At 40.0% G+C, this 25,127-nt stretch overlaps 1 protein-coding gene and 1 long non-coding RNA gene across 5 annotated transcripts in view; one reads left to right on the top strand and one right to left on the bottom strand.

Moving 5' to 3' along the window:
* Positions 1-17,579: 17,579 nt before the first annotated feature.
* On the bottom strand, positions 17,580-19,492 carry LOC108701500. The gene is made up of 2 exons (XR_001933189.2): positions 19,342-19,492; positions 17,580-18,512 (listed from the first exon to the last, which is right to left on the bottom strand). It is a non-coding gene; the product is annotated as an uncharacterized LOC108701500 (long non-coding RNA).
* A 129-nt stretch (positions 19,493-19,621) lies between these two features.
* LOC108701499 (trinucleotide repeat-containing gene 18 protein) overlaps positions 19,622-25,127 on the top strand; it is a 109,445-nt gene continuing 103,939 nt past the window's right edge. For 3 of the 4 annotated variants that reach the window (XM_041577483.1, XM_041577485.1, XM_041577486.1), the window contains exons 1-2: positions 19,622-19,846; positions 21,553-21,772. In XM_041577483.1, coding sequence (XP_041433417.1) covers positions 21,604-21,772 — 169 coding nt within the window. In that variant the 5' untranslated portion in view covers positions 19,622-19,846; positions 21,553-21,603. Of the gene's footprint in view, positions 19,847-20,924; positions 21,142-21,552; positions 21,773-25,127 lie in introns of those variants that run through there. The other variant, XM_041577484.1, reaches the window with a different exon arrangement.

Genomic DNA, 25,127 nt, shown 5'->3' on the forward strand with positions numbered 1-25,127 from the left:
GCGCGTAAATTATCCTGAATTGCCTATTCGATTCTATTCGATTCTATTCCCCAGTCGAATTTCGAGGGATTTAACCCCTCGAAATTCGACCCTTGATGAATTTGCTCCTAAGTATGTTATAGAAATGCTAATTTTAAGCAACTTTTCAATTGGTCTTTTTTTTATTTTTTATAGTTTGTGAATTGCCTTCTTCTTCTTCTGACTTTTTCCTGCTTTCAAATGGGGGTCACTGACCCATCTAAAAACAAATGCTCTATAAGGCTACAAATGTATTGTTATTGCTACTTGTTATTATTCATATTTCTAATCAAACCCTCTCCTATTCCTGTCTCTTGTTCATATCAGTGCAATGTTGCTAGGGTAATTTGGATCCTAGCAATCAGACTACTGATTTTACCAACTGGAGAGCTGCTGAATAAAAGCTAAATAACTAGAAAAAAAAACACAAATAATAAAAAAAAGAAAACCATTTGCAAATTGTCTCAGAATATCACTCTCTACATCAGGGATCCCCAACCTTTTTCACCCATGAGCAACATTCAGATTTAAAAAGAGTTGGGGAGCAACACAAGCAGGGAAACCGTTCCTGGGCGGTGCCAAATAAGGGATGTGATTGGCTATTGGTAGCCCCTATGTGGACTCTTCATCTACAGGAGGCTCTATTTGACAGTACACCTGGTTTTTATGCAACCAAAACTTGCCTCCAAGTCTGAAATTAAAAAATAATTACCTGCTTTGAGGCCACTGAGAGCAACATCCAAGGGGTTGGAGTGCAACATGTTGCTCACGAGCTACTGGTTGGGGATCACTGCTCTACATTATTTTAAATACTTAATTTAAAGATGAACAACCACTTAAGGGCAGGGGCACACAGGCAAATTCGGGGAGATTTAATCACCTGGCGACTAATCGCCTCTTTTGTGGGGCGACAATCTCCCCAAACTGCCTTCCTCCTGCTAAAATTAAAAATCGCCTGCGCCAATGCACTCGGGTCACTTCGATTTCTGAAGTTTCCTTGTGAGGCAACTTCAGGCGATTTCGGAAATCGAAGCTCCGCGAGTGCCATTGCGCTGGCGTTTTCTCTTTATAGCAGGCGGAAGGCAGGAGGAAGGCAGTTCAGGGAAATTGTCGCCCTGCAGAAGAGGTGAACATTGTCATTATGTACTGACATATATATTGTAATGCTTGTTACATATAAATCTTTGATAAAGAATTTTTAATTGCAGTACCAGCTGCCTTTTTGTGATTGATTAATGTGCAAGATGTTTTTCTGCAAGGATATCACCTTGCCTCATGGCAGGAGCAGCCCTGGCCACACTGATTTTTAGCCCACTGAATGTTTTTAATCTAATTTTGTACTGTAAATTGAAAATATATTGGCTTTAGGCTACTTCCCCATGGGGACTGAAATCGGTCTGCTGAAATACGCAGGCCAAAACCAGCCCCTACTAGGGCATTATCCTCCTCTCCTGCCTGGTATCATTGTGTTGGCTTAGGTGCAGGCACATGCAACTGATTTTGCCTTGGGAATACAAATACAAAATTAGCTGTGTAATGCCCACGTAGAAGCTGATTTTCAAAAATTATCAGATAAAAATGACATTAGTTGTAATACTTTACCAGGAATTTCTCTAGTTAAAGGAAAACTATACCCCCTGAACAATGTAGGTCTCTATAAAAAGATATTGCATGAAACAGCTCATGTGTAAAACCCTGCTTCATGTAAATAAACCATTATAATAATATACTTTTTTAGTAGCATGTTCCAATGTGCCATTGGGAAATACTAAATATAAAATTGCCATTTTAAAAAATAAGGTCCCCCTGGGATCATAAGATTCACGGTGCACACAAACAAACCAAACATGTTAGGTCACATGAGCCAATTAAAAGACAGAGTTGCTTAAATATTCTGGGGGTAAAGTTTTCCTTTAAAGAAGGAAAGTCACAATCACTTTTTTGGCACCCCTATATGATTGTAGTCACTTACCTGATACCCCAGCTGGTGCTCCTGTTAGCAGAGAACTGCACTGGCCTGGGGTTCTCTGAGTAAGCACCATTGAGTGATCCTTTTCTTTTGCTTCTGGCATCCCCCAATGATTTTTTACTTTCCTTCTCCTTTAAATAATAGAAATATGGAAAGCAGTAGGGGTCATTTATGACATGAAAAACAGAGCGCAAAGTGCAAAATATGGGTGCAAGCCACTTATTTAATTGTAAGTTATTCTAAAAACAAGCATAATATTTTGGTATGTCCCATTTTGTCTGAAATTAGGAGGTCTTCTCAACCTATAGCTGAGCAAAACTGGTTTAAAGAACAGTAATCCAGATTAGCGAAACAAGAGAGACTCACTCATCACTAGTAGTAATGGTTATATGGGATCCACTCCAATAACATTATGAATGTCATACTGCACATGTATAAGGCACCAGAATACCAGTAAGGAAACTCAGTGTTTAAGCAAGCTATATTGCAGCAAATACCCCCCACCTGTGCCACCAGATTTTGTGAGAATGTATCTGGTGGCAGGGAAACAGTTTTGTTTTTCTTGCGCAAAAGTTTTATTTACCATGTAGGCATCTGACAGCTGCACCTCTAAAGCTGCTGCACTAGGCATAGGAACTCGAGTGCCTATACGGTAAATATGGCCCTGACTGTGATAAAGATTCAGCTGGATCCTTTGTGGTCAATTCAGTATTTGGCCAAATCCTGTGTATCCTATTACTACCGTGTTTTGTGCTAGTTGAGCCTCCAGCAGGTGGAGACTCTCCCGGTGGAAATATTTACCCATTGAACACATTAGGTCTAATTCTTGCTTAGTTTCATTCTAAATAATCAATACAGTGTCTAGGTTTTCAAAAATATACATTCTTGTTGACTGCTGCTGATAGCTGTAGTGCTGGAACTTAGTGTCAGTATTAAGAAATTAAGCCCACTTGCCTTTATTTTTAATAGAGACTGCTGAATAGAGAAATTTATTTGCATGCATAAGTCATTCAATTTAAATTACACACAAGTTGCATCACCTACTAGTAAACTGGAATTCTGGAGGGGGAAATTTCATACGCAATTCTTAAGACTGACACAGCTGTTTTGGGAGAATCACTGATGATCTCAAAAGACTTTGATTTGAACGGACTATTTTATTATGTGGTCCCAGTGGCCAAAAACATAGCTTGGTGAGTCATGGTGACCCTGAGTAATGGAAGAAACTATGTTTGCTCTGAACTTTCCATGATTGTCAAGGAATCACATAGTATGACTATATTCTGCGTTCTTGTCACTGGATTAGTTCCAACAAGATACAAATATGCTCTAGATCCCCTGTTGGTCACTACAGTGTCCATACAAGCATTTACTGCACTTCATAGATAAGCACCAAACTTGTGCAACGTCACAGTTTTGCTTTTATAAAAAATAAAAAAAAGTCTCTATACAGCCAGTCAACAAGAATCTTGCTCAAGTATGATTTGCACATGGCTATAATTTTGACCCCTGACAAATTTGACACAAATAACTTGAAGTGATTTCAAAGAGAACTTTATTCCAGCAATATATCACCTAAAAGTTTGGTTAAGCAGTTTGGGTTTTATTTTAAATGGCATCAATAAGTGACTGTGATATTCCATAATATTTTGCAACAAATCAGCAGAACACTGGATTTGTGGTATAAAGTGTTTTATTAGCTCACAGTGGCATACCCACAATATTTTTGGCCTTGTAGGGCTCTTTATCAATACCCTGATTGACCAGTTTGGGTTACACAGCACCTGTTACCCAACAAAGATTTGTCCTTGTCAAGTGCGAAACAGGAATCCAGTATTTATGCTCTTCTGTCCTTTAACTGCCTCCTTTTTTTCAGGCAGAGCCTTGAAGTTCTTTACTGCCTCACTCTTGTACCTCCCTTGGTGGTAGAGAAGTAGGTGCAATTATGTCTGTATGGATTCTAACCCTGTAACTTAATCTTTGAAGGCAGGAAGAGTCCTCCATACTGCCTTCAGTTCTAGCACATTAGAAGGCAAATAAACCTATATCCTAACATCCTTGCTTGTAAAGATTGCCAAGCCCCTATTGCTTTCATCTGTGGTTATGATTTTTGGTTCTTTGAGAAACAGGTTGTCCCTTTTCTTTTCTGAATATTCATGGGTAGGAGCAACCAATTGAGTTAATCCCTTATATGAACAGGGAGTTTTACAGGATGGTTCAGAGAATTTTTCTGTGGATTCCAAACTGACAGTAGAAACCTTTCTAGAGAAAAGCCTTGCAACCTGGTTATGCTTCTGCCAAGACAAGATTCTGCTCCTGTTATCTGGTTCTGACCCTGCCTGTCTATGTCCAGCTCCTCACTTACCGGCTCCTTCCCCAGAGTATACGTCTGTTTTCCTTGCCTGCTTATGTGGGAGATACTGGATTCTCGTGTGATACTGGATTCTGGCGGCACCCAAGTAACTGAGGGCCAGGCCCAATGACAAAGGTGTTTGTTATAAGTATAAGAGCATGAATAGACAGAAATCTAGTCAATCCCTTGCATTTTCCATATGTGACAACATAGCCTTGTGGGACTGGAAATCCCAAATGGGAAACTACAAATTTAAGATGTTCTCACTGGTTGTTTTCCAGCACTAGCCTCAAGTTTTGCTGGTGGTAGAGTCTTATCAGAATGTGAAAAGTTAAGACAACAGTTCAGAAAGACCTGCACTCCATGTACAGTGAAGCAAACTGTTTTATTCATCATACATGCATAACCAACATTTTGGTTCACATTAGGGACTTTATCAAGGACATTTTGAAAGTGAATCAAAATCAGCTGTTCATTTGTATAAACTTAAATGTGAAATCTATTGTCTCACCACTTGATGTCACCATTGAGCAAGTGAAATTAGTGTCCATAAAGTCCATTCAGCAATAGTCTATTCATACAAACCTGAAACTACTAAACTACTACTATAAGCAACATATGTTTTATCTAAATGGTACACAGTGAAAATAGATTATTTTTAAAAAAGCAATTTAAGACCAGTTGACTGTTTGACCCCTTTGGTGCCATGCAGTTTAATGCATAGATCCAGTAGGCCTCTCTTTTGAGGCAAAGTCACCCCTCTCATTTTAGCAGAAACATGATCAGTTGACTTGCATCTAAAAGCAGCAGGGCTATGCTTAGCTTCTGCCCAATGTTTGGTTACCAATTGCTGAGCAATGTCCTGTTTTTGCTCATTGGCTTTATCCTCTCTCTCTCTCTCTCTCTCTCTCTCTCTCTGGATTCAGTGAAGCTCTTATACTGGCCCTTTGCTTAAAGGCTGGAGTGACTGGATGTGTAACATAATAGCCAGAACACTACTTCCTGTTTTCAGCTCTCTGAATCTGAGTCAGCCAGGGACTTGAAGGGCAACCACATGGTACATTTCTGTTCAGTGAGTTTGCAATTGATCCTCAGCATTCAGCTCAGATTCAAATGCAACTGCTATGACCCATATGACCCCCTCAAGTCACTGATTGGTTGCTGCCTGGTAACCAATCAGTGAAAACCAAAAGAACTGAAAAGCAGGAAGTAGTGTTCTGTTCTGTTATGTTAGATATTCGGTCACTCCAGCATTATTGAGTGCATTTTTGACTAACTAACTATATTGAAATATATTGAAAATATTTTGCACAGCCTTTCTATTTACCCAGTTTTTATTTTTACACTGGACAATTCCTTTAATGGGATTCTGTCATAATTTTTATGATATAGTTTTTATTTTGAATTTACACTGTTTACACTGAAAATAATTCACTCTACCATGTAAAATTTAATTCCTCAACCAGCAAGTGAATTTTTTTTTTAGTTGTAATATTGGCGTGTAGGCAGCAATCTCCGGTCATTTTGCCTGGTCATGTGCTTTCAGAAAGAGGCAGCACTTTAGGATGGAACTACATTCTGGCAGGCTGTTGTTTCTCCTACTCAATGTACCTGAATGTGTAGCAGTGGTACCTGGATTTTACTGTTGTGTGATGGTTTTAGATCTACCAGGCAGCTGATATCTTGTGTTAGGGAGCTGCTAACTGGTTACCTTCCCATTGTTCTGTTGTTAGGCTGCTGGGGGGCGGGGGAGAGGGAGGGGAGTGATATCACTCCAACTTGCAGTACAGCAGTAAAGAGTGACTGAAGTTTATCAGAGCACAAGTCACAAGACTGGGGGCAGCTGGGAAACTGACAATATGTTTAGCCCCATGTCATATTGCAACAGATTCAATGGAGAAATGGATTTCAGATTTTCAGTGTAGAATTCTGCTGGAGCAGTACTATTAACTGATGTGTTTCCCATGAAAGTATCCCTTTAAAGATACATGGCCATTTAATGTATTAATGTTAAAATACAACTCACAATGACACAAAATAAAACAAAATAACACCAATACAGTTTACAGAAATTGCACAAAACCATATAAATTTATCTCTCTGAGCTATAATTTTCCCAGACTGCGAATCCAAAATGCTTTGTGTTTCTTCAAATATAACTCTCTATTACCTCCACATCTAAGTACCAGAATTGATTCTATGACAGCATATAGCAATTAAGAGACAGTGTTTCTCCCACATTATCCCCATCCCAAACATGGATACATACCATCTTTCCTCGATGCCAGTGTTTTTATTAGATCCAATATTGGCTTTCACCAACATATCCCTCACATTTCTGGGCACGGTTGGACTGGGGGGCCCACCAGGGCTGCTTCCTCAGGGCCCCCCTCCGCCGCTCACACGCACTAACTGGTCACGGCAGAAAGAGCAGAAGAGCCGCAGGGTACGGATCTGGGCTGATGGGGCCCACAAGAGACAGTGGCCCACCGGGTTATTTCCTGGTGTCCCGCCGGCCCAGTCCAACCCTGTTCTGGGTCCCCTATATGATAGCATAGGAGGCTGTTGAAATTCTACCACTTGTGGATAGGCACGTGATAAAGCACTCCAATGTTTATTAATGATATGTAAAATTTGACAGACAGATGACACTGGCACCAAGGAAAGATGGTATGTATCCATGTTGGGTGTTTGGGATGTGCACAATGTGGTAGTGTAGTAAAAGACTCCACATTTAGTCGACGACAGTCACATCAAATATATAAGAGGATTTTATCCATGTTACACTTATTATGCAGTTTACTATATTAAATGCCCATGTGGGCAAATGTATGTACGAGAGACAATACAAAGTGGACCTGTCACCCAGACACAAAAATCTGTATAAATCTGTATAAAATCCTTTTCAAATTAAACATGAAATTCAAATTCTTTTTTTATTAATTTATTCATAGCTGTTGTAAATTTGCCTGTAAATTTGCCTGTAAACTTGTAATCTCAGCTGTCAATCAAATATTGACTGCCCCTCCTCTATGCCTAGGCATAGAGGCAGGGCAGGCAATTACATTCACTTTCCATTCAGCACTTTTTAGATGTCACTGCTCTCCCCACGTTCCGTCGCTCTCTTTACCAATTAATTGTGTAACCAGTGCATTGGAATGGACATCAGGTCCCCCATTCTGGTGTACAAACAAGATTTTGAGATGATTTTGAGATGATGCAAGGCTTGTCTTAATAACAGTGTCCACAATATGGCTCCTGCCTGCTTGTTATAATTATGAGTTCCCAGACCGAAGGCAAAAAGATTCAAATACTTTATACAGTGTAATTAAAGTTTATTTTGCTTGACTAATGTGATAAAATTGGATTTGGAATATTTTTTTGGATGACAGGTCCCCTTTAAAGGGATCCTGTCATCGGAAACATGTTTTTTTCAAAACGCATCAGTTAATAGTGCTACTCCAGCAGAATTCTGCACTGAACCCCATTTCTTAAAAGAGCAAACAGATTTTTTTATATTCAATTTTGAAATCTGACATGGGGCTAGACATTTTGTCAATTTCCCAGCTGCCCCTGGTCATGTGACTTGTGCCTGCACTTTAGGAGAGAAATGCTTTCTGGCAGGCTGCTGTTTTTCCTTCTCAATGTAACTGAATGTGTCTCAGTGAGACATGGGTTTTTACTATTGAGTGTTGTTCTTAGATCTACCAGGCAGCTGTTATCTTGTGTTAGGGAGCTGCTATCTGGTTACCTTCCCATTGTTCTTTTGTTTGGCTGCTGGGGGGAAAAGGGAGCGGGTGATATCACTCCAACTTGCAGTACAGCAGTAAAGAGTGATTGAAGTTTATCAGAGCACAAGTCACATGACTTGGGGAAGCTGGGAAATTGACAATATGTCTAGCCCCATGTCAGATTTCAAAATTGAATATAAAAAATATTATAGTTAAATGGCCAGTCTCACATCATTTTCAACAAGCAAGACACAGTGTCTCTCAATTGCTGTCATCAAATCAATGACAGTACTTAGACATGGAAGAAATAGAAAGTTATATTTGAAAAAACATGAAGCATTTTGGATTCACACTCTAGGGACATTAGAGCCCTGAGGGATGAATAGTGATTATTACCTGTATTGTTTTGTGTAATTTCTGTAAACTATATTGGTTTTATTTTGTGTCATTGTGAGTTGTAGTTTAACATTAATACATTATATATGACCATGTACCTTTAAGACAAAGCTAGTGAGTGGTACTGTAAGCAAGGACAGCAGTGCTGGTGACTTTTGTGTGTGTGTGTGAATTATATATATATATATATATATATATATATATATATATATATATATATATATACACTTCTCTTTATAGAGTAGTAGTTAGATTTGGGATATAACAGTAGTACAATCACAAATTCCTTGGGGCAGTGGGGGCCCACCAATAAGATCTACTCCCTGAGCCCACTGGTACATTAACGTGGCCCTGCTTTAAACTCTTTAGAGTAAGCCTGCTGGACAACTAAACAAAAAGAGCATTATGTGGATTCAACAGCACTCTACAATTCCCTGCTTGACCAGCTATATTTTATAATACACCCCACATAATATTATGTCTTATTACATATTATTATTAGTAAATATAAAATTAAAATAAAATGCAAATTAAAATAAAATGTAATTACTAGCAATTATTATGAAACACCAGTAATTACAATAAAAATTAGTCAGGAGTGGAGCTCTCGTCCCTCACTATACACTGACCATAGCACTGCTACCTGTCCTATCCTTTAAGTGCCCCCCCCCAACAGATTTCTATTAGTCCAGTCAAATCAATAGATGCTAAGACAGCATCTGTAAAATGAAATGTTGAGGGGGCAAAAAATAATTTCCTTTCTATTCACTGGATTCCTCCTAGCTACCTGGAAGCATCCTATTTAGGCATCTCAAGCCTTAGATGTTTTTGGATTGAAGCGAAATAATAGATTCAAACTTTTCCCTCTCAGAAAAGGTTTCCTGTCAAGTATAGCCCACTGGGACTTAATATTCTCAGAGATTGCTGAGTCAAGTGTAAAAAAAGTTTTTATTTTTAGCAATATCAGCAAATAACTTACTGGATTTCTTAGCACACTCTCTGGAATCTTCAAGCCCCATCATGTCCGTGACAGCAAGTAAAAAGGGCTCAAATTCTACAACAGGGAACATTTTAGTTATCAGTACATTTGGCTCCCTCAGATTCAGATGAAAACCTTAATCTGCAGACTGATATAAAAGACTCATCTAAATTGCCTGGCGAAAGTATTTAAATAGGGGATAGAATAATAGGCTGCATTGTCACTGCCTTGCCGGCAGAAATCACTTCACATCCAAGTGTGTGGACCCAGTAGTGATACACCCAAGAACAGCATTGTGCACATCATTTTGCATTGGTAAAAGGGGCAAATTGAGCCTTGTCCCGGGCGGAAACTGAAGTCACACACCAGATGAGCACAATCACAGAGAACAACTATTACACAGCAAGTGGAAAACATCTGTTCCTCTGAGCCCACTTCTGTCTAGGTTTCTGGAGGAGTCGTTATTCCTGATGAGAGGGATTGCGGTGCTAGAAACAGAGTGCAGTAGAGTATGAGTAAATCATCTTCTGATTAGCCCCACCATCTAACACAAGAGTCCCACCACCTCACCCCAGGGGGAAGATTCCTATGACTACTGGGGAAAATTATATGATGGAGTCTTGCTGGACTGCTGCAGGTGAGATCTTCTCTCATTGGTGCGGTCTGTAAGGATATGAAGGAGGGAAAAAAAAGACTTCTGTATGAGGCAGCACTTATGTGTGAGCACAATAAACATTAAACCAGCCTGAAACTCCCAGAAAAAAAGACATCTAAAAGACCATACATAAAAAATTGACAGCACAAAACACAAACAACGTGTGTCTTACTGCACTACTCACTTCACTTTTAGTGCCTGTAAGCAATGTTCTCTCTAATTCCTTCTCAGCTATGTGCGCAAATTTTTATGTGCAGTTTTAAAAATTGTGTGAGTAAGAATAAATGCTAAATTGTGTTTTTTTTTTTACACAAAATTCTTTGTGCACACCACAATTTGTTGTTTGCGCACATGCAGCTTAGTAAGAAACCCGCTTAGTAGGACTAACAATCAGATGCCATGGGGCAAATTTAGCAAGGGTCAAAGTGAAAATTCAAATTTTCGAATTCGAGTTTTTTTTTATGGCCAAAACTGTCAAATTTGACTACGGAATGGTTAAAATTCTATTTGAGTTTTATCATACACTGGCCCTTTTTAGAACTCGAATATTCACCATCTTAAATGGAATTGCTGTTTTAGCCTATGGGGGATGTCCTGGGATCATTTTGGAGTGGTTTGCTCCCTTCCTGACATTCAAGTTTTTTTGGAGAAAAACCTTGAATCGAATTTGATTTGAATTCGAATCGAACTTGAATCAAATTTGATTCAAATTCGATTCAAGTTTGAGGGTCAATCCCATTCACCCCGCTTTCAAAAATTTTAATTTAATAAATTGCAATTGGTCAAATTGCGAGATCATGGGAGTTTTAAATAACTTGATAAATTTCCCCCCTAGTGTAGCCAAATCTGATCCACATACAAGAAAAGGAAGGAAGAAAATGTAAGAAAATTAAGCACCACCCTATGTAGCTTAACTTAATAATTAATCATTTCTATTTTACCGATAGGCTCTTAAAAAAGCATCCTTTAAGGGCAGTGGCTGACGGGGAAATTTGTCACCCGTGATTATTTATGCATGACTGTGAGCAGCAAATCTCCCGAAAATGCGTTTCCAAAAAACGTATCTCGAAGCCGCCCAAAGTTGCTTCTGGAGGAAACAAATCTCTGCTAGCTAATCTCGCTGTTGGTCACTGCCCTACATTTCAATGATCTCACAGCTCTTTAACTTTTAGCAAAAATTCCTTATCTGCCCTGCAATTACAATGTAGCCAGTGAAATTAAATATTTGGAATCCCCTTCAAGATGTGTTTGGGATGGCAAGTGTCAGCTCTCAGCAAAGCTTTTCCAGCTCTCCCTTTCCTACAAATTGCAGTACAATCACTGTGATTCAAGCAAATCACAAAACATTCAAATGTGTTACGGATCCCCTGCCACACAAAAAGTAGGTCATCCGCATAACACTTGTAAAACACAACCTGCTTTAACAGCTAAACAATACCTCCAAAAACGCGGAGCTTCTTCCATCAACTCATGAAAAGGTTGGATAATGTTTCTTTATATGATTTTTATTTTAGTAAGTCTGTTTATTCCCCTAAAGAAAAGCAATTAATTCACTAAAGTTGAAATTAATAAAATGGTGTGCTCATAGATTCAGGCTCTCTGTCTGAATTAAACGGTGGCATAGGCCTTTAGCATATTTCTAATGTACCTCGGTACAGTGTAGTACAGAAAAGGGTATAGGTTGCTTCCATCTCTTGTTGATAAGCACACGCAGAGACTATTTCTAAAATAACGAACACACATCAGTTGATAAATAACATGTTTTTCAGCCAGATATCGGTTGGGCAGGGCTGTCTGACACACATATCCTGCTGGTGCCGATAGTTTTTATTAGCACCTCAAAAAATTATCAGAGGATCTATTGAAACACACACGAACAGTCCATAAACTCTTTTTTTCTACAAAAACAACTCAAAATATCCAGACATTTTTTATTTTATTTTTCTTTTATTTTACATATTTCGACCATTCCAGTAAAATACAAAATAATACAAAATATTGAAATGCAGATTAAGCATGAAATAATATCAGATAGATAGATCAGGCAATAGATACCTACATGCTGGACAGATGGATATTGTACCATGTGGCTATACATAGCTATGGCCAAGTAATATTTTTCTGTTAAGCTAGGCCAGCAAATTAAGACATGAATGGAACTGAGGGCCCCTCTAGCTTTATCTGCCAGAGCACAGTGCACACAGGCCAGGACTGGCAATCTGTGGGTTCTGGCAAATGCCAGAGGGGCTGCTATAAGGTGCCATAGAAAGTCACTATTTAGTGGGCTGGTGGGGACTGTTTGGGCCTCTGTGTACTTGAAATGCCAGGGCCTATTTTAATTCTCGGTCCAGGACTGGCAAACATTCTATCTTCAAGGGAAAATACATTTCTACATGGTCAGATTGTATGATACAAATTGAACAAACTCCTTAAAGGGATGGTTCACCTTTAAGTTAACTTTTAGTATGTTATAGAATGGCCAATTCTAAGCAACTTTTCAATTGGACTTTTTTTTTTATAGTCTTTGAATTATTCACCTTCTTCTGACTTTTTCCATCTTTCAAATGGGGGTCACTGACTCCATCTAAAAAACATATGCTCTGTAATGCTACAAATGTATTGTTATTGCTACTTTTTTATAACTCATATTTCTATTCAGGCCCTCTCATATTCAATGGCGAAACTTTATATCACTGGGGCCCACAGCAAATTATTTTTCAGGCTCCCAAAATGTCTAGAGGTTGACCTGTAACTGTCTTCAAAAATTGTTAATTAAAAAAAAAAAAAATTATTGAAATTGCATATAAATTTGGCTTCAGGGGGCCCCGATACCTCCTGGGCACCCTGCAGTCGCAGGGTATGCTTACTTTGTAGTTAAAATACTTTGTAATTCATAGGGATGCACCAAATCCACTATTTTGGATTCAGCCTAACCCCCGAATCCTTCGCGAAAGATTGGTCGAATACCGAACCGAATCCTAATTTGCATATGCAAATTAGGGGTGGGAGGGGGAAAACATTTTTTACTTCCTTGTTTTGTGACAAAAAATAAATAAATTAGGATTCGGATTTGGTTCGGACTGGCAGAAGGATTAGGGCCGAATCCAAATCCTGCTGAAAAAGGCCAAATCCTGGCCGAATCCCAAACCGAATCCTGGATTTGTTGCATCCCTAGTAATTCACAAGATTGGAGATTGCAGCAGTTAAAAGAAGGTATGCACCGAATCCACTATTTTGAATTCGGCCGAACCCTTCACAAAGGATTCGGCCGAATACCGAACCAAATCCTCATTTACATATGCAAATTAGGGGTGGGAAGGGGAAAACATTTTTTACTTCCTTGTTTTGTGACAAAAAGTCACGCCATTTCCCTCTCCGTCCCTAATTTGCATATGCAAATTATCATTTGGATTCGGTTCGGCTGGACAGAAGGATTCGGCCGAATCCGAATCCTGCTGAAAAAGGACGAATCCTGGCCGAATCCCGAACCGAATCCTGGATTCCGTGCATCCCTAGTTAAAAGACCATACCTTCACTGATCCAGCTTAATCATGAAAAAATGGCGTAAGGAAAATGTATACTGGAAATCGAATTATCTACAGTATTTAAGGGTAGGGACACACGGCGCGATTTCGCCGCGATTCTGCGCTGCGCGAGTTGTCGCTGCGGTTTTAAGCGTTTTTTAAGCCGAAATAGCTTTGTTAACTTTGGCGCTGGCGTCAATGCAAATCGCGGCGAAATCGCTGCGCTAATTCACACGCGGCGATTCTTTTTCTATTGTCGCCCTAAGTTGCCTTGCTGGGCGTTTCCGGGCGACAGTAGAAAAAGAATCGCCGCGTGTGAATTAGCGCAGCGATTTCGCCGCGATTTGCATTGACGCCAGCGCCAAAGTTAGCAAAGCTATTTCGGCTTAAAAAACGCTTAAAACCGCAGCGACAACTCGCGCAGCGCAGAATCGCGGCGAAATCGCGCCGTGTGCCCCTAGCCTAAAAAGGGCCAAAGCATGGCGTAGTTTCAACTTCCATGTTTAGCTCATGAAATAACAAAATATGTAGATCTTTCATGATTATGTTTTACAAAAGCGCTTATTCATTAAACTCATGTACAACAAAAGTGCATACAGTCCCTTTAAAGCCACATTTGCTCAATTACACAATCACATGTATGCATTCTCCAGTGCTGTAATTTTAGCTCAGTCAGTGGTCTGACTTCTCTTCAACCTCTGATATTACCGCTTTGCAGCCTTTTGCACACACATACAAAAAAAGGGGAGATTAAAAAAAAAGCAAAACGACATGATTTTTTCATTTTTCAGCATGGCATATTTAAGATGGCTAAAAATTGTCCCTGATTCCCTACTATCCAGTTGTATTTGAAGACATTTTTATTTGGATGATAGTCTCCTTTTAAAAAGGGACAATAAAGACAGTAACTATGTTTTAAATTATATTTGGACAAAGTTTTAAAAATATCTAAATTCCGAAGTGATTTATATGGTTAACTCAGCCCAACCCTCACTCACTGCATTACAGCATAGCTTTTGTAAGATAATAATCCCGCTTCCTGTACCAATCCGACTAAAATCTGTTTTACTCTGCAGCTCTTCTGGGTGCTAGGATCCCATTTGCCCTAGTAACTAGGAAGTGGTTTAAATGGTTGGAAATTGAAAGATAAGTAATGAAAAAAAAATACTGCTTAGGTTACTCCTAGAAAACAGAAATTTTTAAATGATCCAGAACTTCAGACTTGTCACAGGGGGTCACTATATTGCAAAGTGTCTGCGACACTCATGCTCAGTGGGCTCTGAGCAGATGTTGAGAAGCTAAGCTGTTTCTTTAATTAAACTTGAGTTCTCCTTTAAATCACACAATTTCAATGCACACTAGCTCTAACAAAAAGGAATATTCAGACATTTTGTAGTTGCAAACCTCCCTCCAAACCCCCTGCTGCAAGCCATTTTCAGAACCTGCCCCCCCCCCTCTACCTCCGCTGGAGCTAGGGTTGCCACCTGCCAGGTAAAAATGATGGTTGATCCCAATCTTATTTATACGGAAAAAAAGATAAATATATAGGAAGGCCGATATTTTTTTTCCAGAAAAGGTGGGAACCCTAGCTGGCACACACACACTGACACCTGTATTTTTGCCATGTCCGGTCTGGAGGAGGGAGGTCGGCAGCAGGAACAGCAGACTTGGACAGGGAGCAGGTCTGGACCGGCCCACGAGAGCCGGGGCCCACCAGGTTTTTTTCTGGTGTCCCGCCGGCCCAGTCTGACCCTGGTTACAAAAAAAGCCTTATTTGTCATTGCCCAAAGGGCATTGGCTCTGCTGCTCCCTGCCTGTACTTTTCCTACAAGTGGAGAGTAGGGATGTAGCGAACGTCGGAAAAAAAGTTCGCGAACATATTCGCGAACTTGCGTCAAAAATGCGAACGGTTCGCGAACGTCGCGAACCCCATAGACTTCAATGGGAAGGCGAATTTTAAAAGCTAAAAAAGACATTTCTGGCCAGAAAAATGATTTTAAAGTTGTTTAAAGGGTGCAACGACCTGGACAGTGGCATGCCAGAGGGGGATCAAGGGCAAAAATGTTTCTGAAAAATACATTGTTGACACAGCGCTGCGTTTTGTGCTGTTAAGGGCAGAAATCACACTACGTCACTCAGGTGATGTTTCTGGACACGGAATGTGAAAAAGCTCACACAGCTAGGTGGCACTTGGTTAAAGACTGGGCAAACAATGCCTGCAAGGGCAACGTATACAGTAGTGGATACGGAATATATTATTGCTGCTGTAAAAACATCACTCAGGTGATGTTTACGGACACGGAATTATTATTGTTATTTAGACAGAATGTGAAAAAGCTCACACAGCTAGGTGGCACTTGCATACCTCCCAACTGTCCCTCTTTTGACCACTCAACCCCCTGTCCCTCTTTTGTACTGGAAAGTCCCTCTTTTCTCTGCACTGAACAGCCAGAAAAAAAACAGTTTCTAACTTAATTAGCTTTTGGCAGAGAGCTCAGAACAGCTAACAGGTGCAAATAAGATACTTTGTAACAATTTTGACTCTGGTTGGTGCTGGTAGTGGTGAACTACTAGGAGGAGCAGCACACCAGTCCCTCTTTTCTCTGAACTGAACAGCCAGAAAAAAAACAGTTTCTAACTTAATTAGCTTTTGGCAGAGAGCTCAGAACAGCTAACAGGTGCAAATAAGATACTTTGTAACAATTTTGACTCTGGTTGGTGCTGGTGGTGGTGAACTACTAGGAGGAGCAGCACACCAGTCCCTCTTTTCTCTGAACTGAACAGCCAGAAAAAAAACAGTTTCTAACTTAATTAGCTTTTGGCAGAGAGCTCAGAACAGCTAACAGGTGCAAATAAGATACTTTGTAACAATTTTGACTCTGGTTGGTGCTGGTGGTGGTGAACTACTAGGAGGAGCAGCACACCAGTCCCTCTTTTCTCTGAACTGAACAGCCAGAAAAAAAACAGTTTCTAACTTAATTAGCTTTTGGCAGAGAGCTCAGAACAGCTAACAGGTGCAAATAAGATACTTTGTAACAATTTTGACTCTGGTTGGTGCTGGTGGTGGTGAACTACTAGGAGGAGCAGCACACCAGTCCCACTCCCCAACACAGCTAGACTAATAGCACTGGGCTCTTACAGTAGCAAAGTAAAAAAAACAAAAAAGAAAATAAAAGCAGTCCTTACAAGGACTATTGGGTTACAGGCAGCAGTCAGCAGATGAGAGATCAGCAGCAGGACAGCTGCCCACAGCAGCTACATACAGAGCACTGCAGTAGAAGGTAGATTACTAGCCAGCAAAGCTACCTAACCTAAAATGTCCCTCAAATCCCTGCAGAGTTCTGTCCCTACAATACAGAGCAGTATCAAGTAGATTACTAGCCAGCAAAGTTACTATCAACTGTCCCTCAAATCACTCAACAGCTCTCTCCCTACACTAGCTCTTCCAAGCACACACAGGCAGAATGAAAAAACGCTGCAGGGCTTCAGTTTATATATGGAAGGGGAGTGGTCCAGGGGGTGTGGGGGTGGTCCAGGAGGGAGAGCTTCCTGATTGGCTGCCATGTATCTGCTGGTCTGGGGTGAGAGGTCAAAAATAAGCGCCAGCTAAGGCGAACCCAAATTGGCGAACGTCGCGCGACGTTCGCGAACATTCGGCGGACGCGAACAGCCGATGTTCGCGCGAATTAGTTCGCGGGCGAACAGTCCGCGACATCCCAAGTGGAGAGAGGCAGATCCGCTCTCTTCCCCCACTCCATTAATTTGCACTAAAAAGTACAGCTTCTGTTGAGTGCAGCTACATGGAGCAGGGTTAGGCCCAAAATGCCTGCTTTCACATTTTTTGGCAGATCTCTGCTCTGTATACCTGCATGCAACGCAGGCTGAAAGCAGCTGAGCCAATGCTCCATGTACCTTTGCAGTAACGGCTGCCATTAGTCTCAGGTAAAGGATGAATTCTCACAAGCCAGGCACCTCCAGGAGATAAAGGAATGCCGCATTTCAAAAAAAGGAACTCTAAGCAACTTTCCAGGCAAATGTAACTAATGTGATGAGCAGGGTTTCTGTTCTCCAGGTCTAACAAGAGTCTGGCCTCCTCCAGCTTATTTTTTTATACAAGTCACTTGGAACATTGTTGGGGTCAGATACTGCTTTTAATAGTAATTACATTTAGAACCAACTTTAAAAGCCCCTATAACTACATTTTAATTCTTTATGCAAGAATTGTTTTTTGGGAGACAAACCCTTTTATGTTTTATTTGCACAAGTATGTACTTCTCTACACACATACATACATGTACTTCTCTACACACTTCTCTACACACACACACTTCTCTACGCACACGTACTTCTCTACACACACGTATGTACTTCTCTACGCAAACACGCGTATGTACTTCTCTACACACACCCACGTATGTACGTGGGTGTGTGTAGAGAAGTACATACGTGTAGAGAAGTACACGTATGTGCTTCTCTACACACACCCACATGTATATTCTCTACACACACACTTCTCTACACAAACACACACATGTACTTCTCTACAGACATACACATGTACTTCTCTACACACACATTACGAAACAAGATTTTATACTCAACATTTTATTGCAACCCCATAGATAAGAGCAGAAACGATACAATATACATAAGTAATGTGATACAGGCACGATTACTTGTATGAAGAATCCACACTAGAGACACACGGTGAAGTTGCTAACAAGACATAAATTGCATTACAGACTGGGCATGTGCTCACTTGCCCGAAAGAATCCTCTCATTAATTGCAGACATGCCTCAGTTCTTCCGTAATACATAAGCTGATAAACCAGCTCACTGTAAAAGAAATGAAAATAGTCCATCCAAACACAAGTGCAGCTGCTGAGCCTAAGGGGACAAACATAAAAAAGAACATTAACGTCATACGGGCTTCTTTAAGATCATGTTCGCCTGACGCTGCCCAGGACCTGCCACACAACATTCTCTCAACCGTCGTTTCCCCGTCCCCACCCGCCGCTCTCCTCCTCTCTTCTCTCCCTGTCTCTGTTACTTTCTTGCTTTCCATCCTCCTGATTCTCTATCGACGGGGGCCTTAAAACCGACCGTTATGGGTTTGGTCGAGGGCGACTTGAAACGGTTATGATTTCGAGCAGTCTTTATAATAAATATATATTTGATATTCACATTTAGGCGGTATTTATAAAGCAACATCATATTGGCCTTATTTCTAAAAACGACTTGTAAGTTTTACCAGGGGGACTATAGAGACATATAAACAGGCCTGGCCTCCTCTCCTGCGTTTCTGCCATTCCTATTTATTGACACAGCGACTTCTCCTGACAAAGTAAAGCTTAATAATATGACACAGCCCGGCCAGGGTGAGTTTCATGAGGAACCCGTGGAGTCCCGTGTGTGTATATGCGGCTGTGAGATTGAACAGAATGTATCAATGGCTTCCACTGTACGTTTCAGCCTTGCTGCCCTTCACACAAATGATTTTCCACCATCTTAACAGCCCCAGAGCCTTAATGTTCCGTACAGAGTCCAAGGATAAGTGTCTAAGTCGCCTATTCATCATACACAGCGGCCAGAAGAAGTAAATGAATACAGTTTATACTCTGCTAAGGGTGGAAGCGCTTCTGCCCAATCAGCTGTAGCGTCTAACGACGTTTACATATTTAGGATCTTCTGAAGACAAACAAAAAAAAAAAATCACCTCTCTTGGATGTCAGGCCGAGGGTAGCCTTGAAACCAACTCAAAATATTCTCATTACCCGTTTAGATCATTCAGGCTTCCTAGGGGGGCCTTGAAACCTTCGCAGCCCCTAGTCCGTAACTGGCTTTATAGGAATGGCTGTGGGCCAAAGTGTTTACATGCGTTTGATTGACGCGGCCGTCGCCCAATCGTACGTTTACTATGCGCTCGCTGGTTGGACAGCCCCAGAAGAGGCGTATCTAGGGACACAATGCTTGTTTCATTACTAAATCTGAGCGCGTTGTTGGGGGGTGTAAGATGTCTTTTCTTCGGATTCGGGTTAGGAGGCATCGGACTATGGCAGTGGGCATGGCACTTGGATGTTAAGGGCTCGAGCTACAATTTCTACCTGGTTAAGAAAACAAAACCAAGCTGTTCTGGATGTTTTATAAACCACCGACTGTGGATATTCCACGTTCAGAAGCGCAAAGAAATGACACTAGAGTGAGTTGCGGAGCAACTTAAGGTAAAAAGATGCGTCAGGAGGACTGGTGATAATTCCCCATGAAAACCGTCTTGCGACAGTGCGACAGTGCGACAGTCCTCCACAACGTGTGTATAATGCTACTGTGCTGTGGAGGAGGAGGAGGGCTTCCTACAACTGCAGAGAAAGGACACTTTTAGTGGCTACGGGAGACCTGTTCTAGCGGTTTAATTAAAAACAGGGATTCAGCCATTTTAACTCTGTGCCAGTTCCCCTCTTTCTACGTTACACACAGCTTCCCTATACTTGTGGCCGTAGCCTCCGCAACAGCCGCGATATTCTTTTTTTTCCCCCCAGTTTAGGAACATTGCGCGAAATCTTACACAAATACGCGCCTGTGTACATCCATTGCGCGAAATCTTACACAAATACGCGCCTGTGTACATCCATTGCGCGAAATCTTACACAAATACGCGCCTGTCCTTCATTCTGTTATCGCACACACGTTCTCTTTGCTATTTTCCACTTCTGTGACCTGTTCTATAGACCATTACTTATTTTGCTTCCATTGCATTTAGGGCTGGTTAATTAAAAAGTTGTGCTTTAAAAAAATAAATTTCTGTGGAATATATGAGGTGGGCAGCTTATGTTCAACTGAACAGTATTAATGAATTGTTTATACGGACAGCCATGTTTCATTGGTTAGTACCTAGAATATTTGCCTTTTTTTTTTAGAATTTTAAGGGACACTGGTATGCCCAGGTTCCATTCATTTTCTTCCCAAAGATAAATCTTGGATGAAAATAGATCTGCTCCATATTATTCCAAATATGAACAGCGTAAGGGGGTGTGACCCTCACATATTTATATTCTCCTCAAACATTCTTGGATAAATCTTCATCCTGAAGTGTTTTGTATTAAAATATATTTACACCTTTTGATTGATTTCTTTTTTTGTAATCGCAGTTTTCTGTATATTTTCATGAAAATTCTGTAGGTATTTGAAGATCCATATTATACATGAATGCAGGAGGGGTTAATCTGTGTGCAGTAGACAACACATCATAACATGCTAAGGTTTTTTTCATCTGAAGTCAATTAACCAGCAATTGGGGGTGGAGGGGGGTAGGCAGGAGGTAAAAGTTCAAATATCCTTTGGTTGGTATCAAACCCAAGAGCACAGCGATCCAGCGTTGCAGTTTTCAGTGCTGTGTTGCCCTGCCATACAGACAATCCTCTCCAAAGTCCGTTATTTTTTTATTTGCTGCAGGTGGTTCATATTTGTAATTGATTAACCATAATTTGGAGTAGTTAAAGAATTTCATGGGCATGCAAAGGTAATGGCACACGTAGCCATGCGTCATTTTAAAATTAAAAAAAAAAAAATATTTACAAATCCCTTCCAAATCAATTGAAATGGATGTGGTTTATACCTAAAAATTCAGAGAGGAGTTTTGTTTTTTATTCATAATGTTGCCGATTTATAACACCACAGAGCTTTTTTTCAATTAATATTGGAGCAGATCTGCAATAGTTATTTGCCACAGTGGCATGTTTGTGGGGGGGGGGGAAACAAGACAGGCAAATCAATCGCCACTTGTCCTAATCCGTTAAATGTACATCTCTCCTCAGTGTTAACACAAAGGTTCTAGTAAATTGCTACTGATTAGGCATATTTAATATTTTTGATAATTTTTGACATTGCAGCTATTACGATTTTATTTAAAATGTTGTGCATCTTTCTCCAGGGTTATGCATATCCTGTGAATCATGGCGTGGATCAAGAGAGTGGTGTGAGAATGGATGGCCGGGAGTTTGTACACATGCCTCCACCTGGGCTTCCTATGGAGGGAGTCCGAGGTGGAGTTGCTGGTGATACTGGCCGTCTTGTGTCAACTACTGGGCATCCTTCTCAGTTACCGACAACAAAATACCTACCAACAGCTCTCAGTTTACACTCCCACCCAGGTAAGCTGTTAATCTTTATTAATATTGGTAGCTCAGTATGCTCCTGGCACTGTTCTCTTGGTTTCTGTAATACAGTTAAATCTAGTGGTGGGGGAGGGTAACCCTTTCTTCCCACAATTGGTGCATGTGAAAAAACTGCTCTGTGCACTTGCCTTTTGGGGAGGGGGTAGGAGGAGGGCTATTCTTAGTGCTCTAGAAGATATTAATCTGAATGTACCCCCTTTTGTAAAATTTAAGGATATTAGAAGTCACAGAGGTGTTCCATGACCATATAAAGCGTGATATGAGGGCTGAGTGCTTTAATACAGGTAATGGAACTCCTAATATCCTCACGCTTTACGAAGAGATATTTTATATCTTATAATAAACAAGTTTCAGTGAGTCATGTGACGAATTGCATCGAAACACCAATTATAACTGATGCATCAGTAAGCAACATTATAAAGTTAATAATGTACCCCTATTGTAAAATATAAGGATGGTATAAGTCACCGAGGAGCCCCATGACCATATAAAGGCACAAGGCCAGTGACGTAACAACCATATAGGTCTGCTTCATGGAAGCCACTTTAGCCTAAGTTTTGCCCTGCTGCAAAAGAGTGGCAAGCGGGCAGCTGGGAGAAGTAGCTGAGGGATGGAGAGACTGCTTGGGCTGGGCCCGCCAAAGATTTATTTGCGTGGGGGCTTCTAATATAATAGATTCTCGCCTTGACAAAGCTATTCAGCGAAACGTACGTCGGCGTTTTTAGCGATCCTCTTGTGGTCAAATTGAAATTTTGCTAAATCGATCTATAGGAAATATTTGGGCTGGGTTTTTCAACGGAAGTGGGGGCAAGAGAGCACGGGGTCTAATCCTTCTTTATTCTATACAACCTCTTACAATCTTCCTTCCTTTCTAAGGGACCGACGGTTTGTGGCTTTTTAGGGATACCTAGCCTCTCAATAACACTTAGGGCAAGTTAAATACCAAGGCCACAGCCCCGGTTACCCTGTCCTGCCTTATCTTTGTGGTGTCCCAGGCTTTAGAAAAAATCAGGCAGTTAGTTTATGGGACAACTCCACCATCTATTTTTTCTATTTTCTGTAATCTAAATTTATGGATTGTGACTTCAATTGCTAACCCACTACCTAAAGTTGGTCATTTTTCTATATATATTTTTAATTGAATTTTTTTCTTTGGGGCCTAATATTCTAATTTATTGCACAGCACTTTACTTAAATCCATGAATTTTTCTAATTATGGATGAATTTATAGCAGCACTAGCACTTTATTAATTCTATTACAACTCTCTATGAATTGTTGTCAGTAAACAAGTGTAATAAATCACGTTGCAGTATTTCTGGCCAATTTTAGAATCATAACAATTGGTGGGGTTTCTTTTTCTTTTCTAAAAAAAAAAGGGGCTTCTAATATCCTCATATGTTACAATAGGGGGGCACTTTATTTATTGTAAGACACAAGTTTTGGTAAGTCATCTGATAAATTACATGCTTATGTACTTAATATAACAGATGACTTCACTGAGCACCATGTATTAGGATATAAGCTACAAGGTATTCATGACTGTTGTGTAATATGTGTAGGTTTACATTTTTTAGTTTATCCAGCATCTAGAGAAAGGAAAAAAAAAAAGTTTTTGTTGACACTGTACTGTTAGAAAAATCACTTTTTTGCATCTTGAAGTTACCCCAGAAAAATATTTAATATTCTACATCACAATATACATGAAAGTATACATCATGTCTTTAGGAATCTTTTTATATATTTTTTATGTTTAAAGTGACTTTTTTAATAAATGCTGGGTGACTTTCTATAAACAAGTTAACACAAAAAAAGTATAAAATGGAAAACTTTGGATAAAAAATGTAATTTGTAAAAATACTCAGTAATACATGTTTTGTCCCACATTTTTCATAAATAGTGAACATGCATTATTACTAATTATGTGTTCATATCTATTAGTTTATTAATTAATCTTTATTTGTCTCTTCTTTTTGTTCGATTTGTGTGTGTGCATATTTTTTTGTAGGTCTGTACACAGAAATAGCAAAATATAATTTAACATGTAACATATAAAATACTAGTTCTAAACTGGCTGCAAGTGGCCAAGTACAATTTTTTTTAAAGCATTTTCCTGTGGAAACCCCTTTTAGGATTTAAAGGGGAACTCCACCCAAAAACACTTTTGCATAATTAAAGCAACTTTTCAATATGTGTTAACGTTGAAACCGATGAAAATGTTTGGTTGTTACTGTAGTTGCTATTGCAAGTAACTGTCTTGTCTGGCTGTTTATATTTCTTGCATGTCTGCTTCTGAGTCCTGGGACAATGTAGCAAAAGATAGCTAATTTAACAGACCTGGAGGAGAATTCAATTCTGATACATTTTTTTTTGGTTATGCAAAAAAAAGTTTTTTTTTTTGTTTTTTTTTGCAACTGTTAAAGATGCACTGCATTTGTATAAATCTCTTGACACAGAATGGACATAAGTAACTTCAGGGATAATTTTAGCAGTTGTATAAAATGTTTTATTTATACTGTTTACTTTTACCTGTGGGCAAGTGTTCAGTTGCATAATGTTTCCCATGCTTTGCAGTAGAATGCTGTAATGGGTAGTAATAGGTGGACACCAATCAGGAACACTGCAAATAACATTTCTGTGTAGTGGCTGTCAGGTCTGGACTGAAATTCAAAATAGTCCCTGACGTTTCAATTACAGAGGCCCAAACAGCCCCCCACAGGCCAAAAAAGTGTTGATGTCTATGGCATCTTGCAGAAGCCCCTCTGGCATTTGCTAGAATTTACAGATTGCTAGTCCAGGCCTGGTGGCTGCTTAACACTGTCAGGGTATGCTATGCATATCTCCCATCTCAACCCGCAGTCCTTGTTACTGAAATGTCACTACTTTCTCCTAGATCTCCTGTACTGAACAGCAAGTAAAATAAACTAAAACTTAGAGGCTTTTGGCAGAGAGTCCAGGATATGTGGCAGCTGCACTTAGATACATTTGTAATTATTTATAATAAGCAAATCTACAAATAGTAAATTTTTAAGATTAACAGTTCTCTTGGGGAAACAATGACTTGCAGCTTAAAGGGCAATTCACATTCATTAGCAAAACCGTAAAAATTTGTTCAAGCTTTCCATAGCCTGCCAAATTTTGTAAAATGGATGTGGTATTTAGGGGGTATGACCATACATTTTCGCTGTACCCCCCCCCTTTTGAAAACAATAAAGAAAGATTTGGGGGGAAAAATATATTTTTTTTTTTGCTGCACTCCGCAAATCTTTTTGTCCCTCTCTATTTTCCAGATTTTGGGAGGTATGGGTAAAGCACTTTTTCACCCAACCTAAT

This window comes from Xenopus laevis, chromosome 9_10L (assembly GCF_017654675.1).
Source record: "Xenopus laevis strain J_2021 chromosome 9_10L, Xenopus_laevis_v10.1, whole genome shotgun sequence".
Lineage (NCBI taxonomy): Eukaryota > Metazoa > Chordata > Amphibia > Anura > Pipidae > Xenopus > Xenopus laevis.